The 8,097-nt window shown below is 55.3% G+C and overlaps 1 protein-coding gene across 2 annotated transcripts; it reads left to right on the forward strand.

The window, feature by feature from the left end:
* The first annotated feature begins 479 nt into the window (after positions 1 to 479).
* LOC112617123 (complement C1q-like protein 2) lies at positions 480 to 3,121 on the forward strand. 2 transcript variants are annotated; one of them, XM_025373852.1, is made up of 3 exons: positions 480 to 1,477; positions 1,523 to 1,777; positions 2,385 to 3,121. In XM_025373852.1, the coding sequence occupies exons 1-3, from the start codon at positions 1,094 to 1,096 to the stop codon at positions 2,562 to 2,564; spliced, it is 819 nt and encodes a 272-aa protein (XP_025229637.1). In that variant the 5' UTR covers positions 480 to 1,093; the 3' UTR covers positions 2,565 to 3,121. The 2 variants fall into 2 exon arrangements, with proteins under 2 accessions (XP_025229637.1, XP_025229636.1); XM_025373851.1 differs by having other exon boundaries at positions 480 to 1,777.
* Positions 3,122 to 8,097: the final 4,976 nt, after the last annotated feature.

Genomic DNA, 8,097 nt, shown 5'->3' on the forward strand with positions numbered 1-8,097 from the left:
AGAGTGACACTTAGCTGAGACTAAGTCGCCCAAAGGTGACCCCAAAGGTTGGTGGGGTGCTCTACGTGAGCATGCTTAAGAGTTTGGAGTCCTTAGTCTAGGTTTGTGAAAGATCTTCCAGAAGCGAGATTTATTCAATTCTAAAGAAATAACTAAGGAGGGCTTTCAGAAACTCCTTCCCGCTGGGCCTCACAGGACTCTCCTGGACTCGTTGGGTTGAGGTTTGATCCTCTTTGCAGGCGGGGGGATGGATTAGGTGACCCCAGAGGAGCCCTGCTGACACCTGGATTCCAGCTGCTTTCGTGGCCATGTCGGGGTGGCTATGTGCGCCCCGACACGGCGCGCGTGGGTGTCTGTGTGTGTTGTCGGTGGGAGGCGCGTGAGCGTGGCGGCGGGTGGGTGTGTCTGATGCGCCCCGGCTTGGGGCCGCGCCCGCTGCGCCCACTTGTGGCTCCGCCGGATAGGAGGCTGATGACATGAGGGCGCCGTCTCCCGAGTGATGGCAGCGCGCGCTGCCTCGCCGCCTCCGCCGCTCAGCCCCGGACTCCTTACGTCAGGGTAGCTGGGCCCCCCCTCCGCGCGGGAGACAGCGAACAGCTAGAGAGCACAGCAGAGCGCGCCGCGGAGCCGGGGAGCCCTCACTGCGCGAGGAGCCCAGCCGAACCCAGCGGAGCGGAGCGGGGCAGGAGGCAGCGCCGCGGAGCCAGCGCCGGACGCCGCAAGCAGACTCCCTGACCAGCGCAAGCATTCCCCGGCCGGCGCCGGAGCCGCGGGGCGCCGGGCTTGTCTTGTGTGCCCCACGCCATGCGCGCCGGGGTCCGCGGCTCTTCCGAGCAGCCCCAGCGCGGTGGGCCCAGGCGCCGAGGTCCCGGCGCCTCTCGCTGAAGTAGTTGGGTGGCCAGGGCAGGGGGTCGCCACGTCGGGGGCGCGGCCAGGACCCGCGGAGCCGGCCCCCGAGCACGGGGAGCGGGGCCGCCCGCGCCGCCCCACCATTACCTCCCCGGGCGGCAAGGAGGAGCTGGTGGAGGTCGCCTCCCGGCTGTGGCAGCGGCGGCGGCGTGCCTGCCTGGCGGCCGTCGGCGTACTCCTGGCCATGGCGCTCGGGCTGCTCATCGCCGTGCCGCTGCTGCTGCAGGCGGCGCCCCCAGGCGCCGCGCATTACGAGATGATGGGTACCTGCCGCATGATCTGCGACCCTTACACTGCCGCACCCGGCGGGGGGCCCGCGGGCGCAAAGGCGCAGCCTCCCGGACCCAGCACGGCCGCCCTGGAAGTCATGCAGGACCTCAGTGCTAACCCTCCGCCTCCCTTCATCCAGGGACCCAAGGGCGACCCGGGGCGACCGGGCAAGCCAGGGCCGCGGGGGCCCCCTGGAGAGCCGGGCCCACCTGGACCCAGGGGCCCTCCGGGAGAGAAGGGCGACTCGGGGCGGCCCGGGCTGCCAGGGCTGCAACTGACGGCGGGCACGGCCGGTGGCGTCGGGGTGGTGGGCGGCGGGGCCGGGGGAGCTGGCGACTCCGAGGGTGAAGTGACCAGTGCGCTGAGCGCCACCTTCAGCGGCCCCAAGATCGCCTTCTATGTGGGTCTCAAGAGCCCCCACGAAGGCTATGAGGTGCTGAAGTTCGACGACGTTGTCACCAACCTCGGCAATCACTATGACCCCACCACAGGCAAGTTCAGCTGCCAGGTGCGCGGCATCTACTTCTTCACCTACCACATCCTCATGCGCGGCGGCGACGGCACCAGCATGTGGGCGGACCTCTGCAAGAACGGGCAGGTCAGTGACCCCTACCCTCACCGGCCCCGCAAACCCTCGCCCGCGCCCTGAACCTCCCAGGGAACCAGCCTCCTTTCTCTCCACCCGCGGGCTACCGAGCGAGCGAGCCCCGGGAAGGAACGCGCCTCGGTGCCACAGCGTCTCAGCTTCCCAATGCACCGAGGCCGCGCTCACCAGGACATAGAGCCAAATGTTGGGCCTTGAGAGCCCAGAGACCCCCATACCTAAACTGCACTCCTTGGCCACTTGCGTCCCTGCCTGCCTCTCTGTGGGCTTCTTGGAAACCCCAGTTCTTTAGTTCCCTCCAGTTCGCCCCTTTGCCCTGAAGCCTCCTCTCCTCTTGGCCCTGGCCCCTGGCTCCCACCCGTCCACTCTGGGTCATTGTTCCTGAAGCTTCCCCTCTCCCTGTTTCCCAGACTTGTCGGCGCAAGGAGGAGGGGGGACCGGGAAGGAGTTGGCTAAGTTGGAGAGACAGCATGGAGCTGGGGTGGGAGTGTGGACCCTGAAGCAGCAGGCGAGAAGCCCGTGCGTGGCGCGCCTGGTGTGGGCTGAGCAAGGGCGAGGGAAGAGGTGCCCCGGCTCACCCGCTCCTACCGCTTGCCCCCAGGTCCGGGCCAGCGCCATTGCACAGGACGCCGACCAGAACTACGACTACGCCAGTAACAGCGTGGTGCTGCACTTGGATTCAGGGGACGAAGTGTATGTGAAGCTGGATGGCGGGAAGGCTCACGGAGGCAATAATAACAAGTACAGCACGTTCTCGGGCTTTCTTCTGTACCCGGATTAGGGGCGCGGGAGGTGCGAGGTGGGGTGGCTGCAGGCCGCCCGGTCTCTGCCTGGGCGCGGCTGCTTGGCAAAGGCCACTCTCGATTCATGACACTTCCCGGCATCTCCGTTGGAAAACACACATCCTTGCCTCCTCCCTGCCCGCTCCTGGCCTCAGTGCGTCTGCGACCCACCACGCTCAGGGCTGTGCTCCTGGTCTCCATCCCTATCCCGGCGAGGGAGGAAGGGACACCCAGTCCTTGAGACGGCGGCACAGACTTTGCAAACCTGATTAGACTGGACAGGCCAGGCCGGGAGCCTGCCCTCCTCAGACCGCCTCCTCCCAGGGCCTAGAAGCGGAGGGCTCCGGGCCCTGGCCAGGGAGGTAGGCCAGAGAGTGCGCGGGCTTCCTGGGGCGTCCTTCTTTGTGACCCGAAATACTTGTGCAGATTTCCCTGTCTGTCAGCCAAAACCCCACCCACAGCAGAATTCCAGCAAACAGAAAATTCACCTCTCCACACCGCACTCCCCCCTGACTCAGACTCACCGCGATGCATTAAATTATGTTTTTAGACTATGGGTTCTGTTGTCTCTATGTCGGCATATCCTGGGCCAAGGCTCCAGATGTCCGCCTTGGCATAATGACCTTATCTGGGCCCAGGATAGGCCCATCTATGACCTGCTCCCCAGCCACTGTTATGTCCCTGCCACCAGGAGTGGCCGAAAAGACGTGGGGGTAATGGGAGCTGCATCCCACCCTTCCCAGAAGCTCTCCCCAGGCTGCAGCCCTGAGCTGGAGAGGCCTGAGGTGGGGTTGGGAGGAGGGGAGGAGTCGGGGAAGGGCATCAGGGAGAGTAAGAGGAAGGCAGGAGAGGAATGATTGGGTCTCCAGTCTTGGGCAACCTGGGCAACTTTGTCCTCCCGGAGTTGTGGGAGGAAGTCAGAGGGGAGGGGCTTCTGGGGAAGGAAGGGGAAGAGAAGGCATCTATGGGAAACGGGAGGCGTGAGTGACACTTGCCAGGGAGGGATCTGTGGGATGTTTGGCTCCTAAAAGGAAGTGCAGAAGGTCCCTAGCAGACACACACCCACTCGAGCAGATGGTTCACTAAGCACAGGCCCATTTACTCACAGCCGCCAGGGCCACAGCTCTCCAGAGAGCTGGTAAACTGAGGCAATTCCAGAGATCATCCAACTCGCTGAACTTCCCCAGGGCTGTGTGGTGAGGTGGACACTATTCTTCGGGGAGGGACGCTCCTTTCCTGCGGGCTTCCCTTCCCTTATGCATGCGATGTGGGGTGCCTGCTCTGAACCTGAGTGTATGTGTTTGGTGTCCCATTAACGTTGTACACACACACGAGTTAGGAAAACACCCTGCATGGTTTTGATTTTTTTCTTTTTACTTTTTTTTGTTGTCAGATCACTGAGTTACAACAAAGTTATGTACAAAATAACCAGTCAGCTACCGGCAATCTGCTAGTGCTTACTGAGGTCATTTTGACAGGTTGTGTGAAAAGAAATGTGTGAGTATGCACAAAAAGGCAGCCCCAGGGTGTGTGTATTTGTGTAAGGCTGGAGCTACGTGTGTGTGTGTGCGTGTGTGTGTGTGTATCTCCTATGTGGATATAATGTTGTGATTGTCCTCACGTAATCCACATTACACATGTACACACACTTGTATTCATACGTCCATGTCAATGTGGTGTGTGACAATGTTCATGCTGCATTTCTGGCCCCAAATTGCTTTGTGCTCGACTTTAGTTCCTGGAGAATGCTGAAAGCTGTGATTCCCATTTAAAAGACAATTATACCCCCTGCCTTGAGTCCTGTTGCTGTCGCTATTCCTTTTTGCTTTTACTTGAGTAATGTTTTATTGTCATTCTTTTGAATATGAGCAATGATTATGTCTGCTTTGAGTCCAGGGATAAAGTACTCAAAGAGAATGGGAGGAAACATACATGTACATACTGCCATCCCCTCCCCCAGTTCCAGACCTAGTAATCCCAACCCCAATTCCCCACCCCACCCCACTCCTGCTGATTGTGGATCCCTAACCCAGCTGAGCCCAGGAACTGGGGAGGGGAGAGTCAGGCCCATCTACAGTTGCATAGGTATCAATTTCTGATGCTTTGTTGATTGTATCATCCAGAAATGCGATTAAAACCAAATGTCTGAGACCCAAATGAAGTCTAATTGCTATGGATCTGCAATCCCCAGCGGGCACCTAATCCTTTTTGACTTATTCCTCCCCTTCCTCCGATGAGATGGAGCTTAGACACAAAGCCCTTGGTTTAAATTTCAAAAATTAAAATTGACATGCAGTGGTGGCTTTCCTGGGAGCGGGAGGAATTTCTAAGGAGGTGCCTGAACCCAGCTTTATCCTCTGCATTAAGAAGCAATTTGTACTTCTAACAAAACCTCTACCACTCCCCTTTGGCGGAAGGGCAGTGGAGATGCCTTGCCTGGGTCTGACTGTTCACAATACTTAGACAAATTTGAATCTGAGATTCCTCCATCTGTATTCCCTGGTGCAGCCGGGGCTTCTTGCAATTCTAATGCCCGGGCTGCCGGAGGTGCTGCCAGAGGTGTCAGTTGCTAAGAGGATGATGGATTGATAAGGTGGTGGATGGGAGGTACAGCGTGGCAGGAGCTAGCAAGCTCAGGAACAGTCTCTCTGCATATGCACACTTTCCAGGTCACAGGCAGGCCCCTCATGGCCCACCGAGGTCCATGACACCATCATCTGTCCAGAGGACTCTACCGGAAGGGGGCAGGGTGGACTGAGGAGGCAGGCCTCCTACCATTGTCACCGTCATGGTGCCGTCAGTCTTGCGGTGCATGTGGAATGCAAGAAACCCTTTGCACCAGACACTTACCCTTGTCTCCAGTTGAGTAGGGACTTACTATCAATTATAATCATAATATATTAGTTTAATTTCCTAATTGCTTTTGAGTTCCTTTTCTAATTATGTTCTTGGGTTGGGATTATCATACTGGCATCACCCTGGAAGTTGGAGATACATTATTCTGTCCATTTGAGAGGCAGAGAAATTGGGGCTTAGAGAGGTCCATGACTTGCCCAAGTGCACAAAGCTTATAAGAGTCTGAGCTGCAACTTGAACTCAGACCTACAGACTATGCCCCTGTTTGCCTGCACAGAAGGGGCAGGTCCACCTCCCAGCGTTCTCAGGCCTTTGAGAGTAGAGCACATAGGTGGGGCACACTTCCCACCCCTTCCTCTGATGTAGGACATGGCAGCATCCTCCAGAGGGACAGATGAGAGCAGCCAGCTTCTTCTTTGGCCCAGGTAGCCCCCCGAGAGAGCACCCCAGACAGAGGTTCCCTCTCCTGAGGAATTTGTCTGAAAAGCCTGGCCAGTGCTGATGGCCCATTGGAGTCTTAGGTCACCAACTCCAAATGCTCCATTCGGACCTGTCTGTCTTGACCAGCAGCTCCCCTCCTCTCCAGTCCCTCTCCTCAGGGTCTGCTGACCACTTTCTCCTAGAACAACTTTCCCTTGTCCCCTCTGGGTGGCAGTGGGGAAGGGGCCATCCCGCAGGTGTAGTTTAATGAAGCGAGTATTGGCTACCTCTGATTGGTAGGAGAGCACTTCCCCATTCCCAAAGCCGGCATCTCTGCTACTATCATTTTCAGGACTGCCTAAGTGCATGAGATACACACCTGGCCCTGGAAATCCTGATAGAAGTTATTCCTTCTGCTACCTTTCTCTCCTATCTGTGTGAGCAGATGGCTGTTTTGGGCATCCCAGACAAAACATCCAAGTCCCCCTCTGCATCAGGCTATGATGCCACCAGAGGGGCCACTGCCACAGACTCATTGCTCCAGATTTCTCTGATCATGCAGTTCTACTGGTTAAACAGTTTTTGAGCACTCACAACCAATATATTTAGTTAACTTATGAATCATTTATGTATACCATTGTCAATCTATACTTTTACATTCTTCCATCTGTTTGTATTTATGTTCATCAAAGGACCTGCACATTCAAGTCAGTATCTGTGTTCCAACTGGTTAACCAAGTTTGGAAACCAGTTTCCTTTCATTGGAGCAAAAACAGACTAGGGTTAATTCAAGGGCTGTTTCCCTTCAGCTTGGCATTTCCCAGAATCTTAGGCCTGCAGAGATGTTCTTTTCTGAGTCACAGGTGAGCCTGAGTACTTTAATTCTTGGAGTGCACAGTTTCAGTTTACGTTTTAAGAATTTATAATGCATGATTCCTCTCCCCTTTTTTAGATTGAAAATAAATAAAGCTAAAGTTCCCAGGTTTTCTTCTTACACCTGATTTTGGAGACTGATGTTGGCATTGGTGCCAATTCAGTATCAGGATGGGCCCAGCAGGGTGGGGTCCCTCTGGAGCCCCTCTGAATATCAGGGAGGACAAACTCAGCAGATGGAAAAGAGGAATTTTGGGGGAATGTTTTGGTCTCTTGTTATTGCTATATTCTAATTCCCCTCCATGAAGGAGCATGGATCATAGCAGCAATTGAAGCACATAATATGAGAAGTAGTTTAAAGCATTTTATCATACTAATTTCAAAAATACACACCAGTACATGGAATAGTGTGATGAGCCACATGGGCCTGTCATCTGCTCAACAATTACCTCTACTGGCAAAGTATAAAAAGATGAGTTTTGATTTTTAAAGACCTCACCATGCGTTAGGAATTGGTGCCAGGGCACATTGTGTCCTTCCAACACCCTATGAAATAGGTATGACTATTAGCCCCATTTTACAGATGAGGAAACTGAGACTCAGAGAGGTGAAGTGACTACTCCAAAGTAAGGGCCAGGACTGGTGCCAAGGTCTGTGTGGCCCCAGAGCCCAGGCCCTTTAGGGAATATGGGTGGAGCAGGGAGGCGAGACCTTAAAAAGACAAATGACAGTGAGGGTGCATTTCTAGAAAGAAGATTCCCCATCAAGCACTCTGTGGGTGAAGCCAGTGCTCAAGGGTTTTTCTGGAGGCCTTGAAAGGAAGTGCCCCCCTTTCCTAACTTTGCAATCCATTGGTTCCTGGCTTCTTGTTCTCCCTTTCTTACTGTTCCATGTGCCAGTCATGCTCTTTCCTCTACTTGGAACCCTCTTCTCCAGGTTAGCTCTCACTCCTTCAGGGCTCAGCTGGCACATGATTTCCAGCAGTTCCCCCACAACTCTGGTGCTCCATGGCTTCTCTTCTGCCCACCCTGGAGGCGAGAGAACCCTGCTGAGAGCTTCTCTGCATGGCAGTTATGACACTGTTGTAATCCTGTGTCAGGTGGTCTGTCTTCCTCATGGACTGTAGGCTTCACAAGGGCGCCACCAGGGAATATTCTGTCCCCAGCACTTCAAATGGTGCCTGGCACATAGTAGGTGCTCAATAAATAGTTTCAGAATGGATGGATAGAGGGATGGAGGCATCCTGGGGGATCCTGAGAAGGTAAATCTTGAAAATATTTTGACTTCACAGTGGGATTATAGGAGGTTGTCCTGGCAAGCTGAATCACTGCTTTTTAACCAGAGTCTCCATCTATCCCCTACTCTCACCCCCAACCCCGAGTT

Source organism: Theropithecus gelada, unplaced genomic scaffold (assembly GCF_003255815.1).
Source record: "Theropithecus gelada isolate Dixy unplaced genomic scaffold, Tgel_1.0 HiC_scaffold_15883, whole genome shotgun sequence".
In the NCBI taxonomy this organism is placed as follows: Eukaryota; Metazoa; Chordata; class Mammalia; order Primates; family Cercopithecidae; genus Theropithecus; species Theropithecus gelada.

Coding starts and splice junctions, on each gene's coding strand:
- LOC112617123 (XM_025373851.1), top strand. CDS start 1,094: ATGGCGCTCGGGCTGCTCATCGCCGTGCCGCTGCTGCTGCAGGCGGCG. Junction 1,778..2,384: donor ACCTCTGCAAGAACGGGCAG/GTCAGTGACCCC, acceptor GCTTGCCCCCAG/GTCCGGGCCAGCGCCATTGC.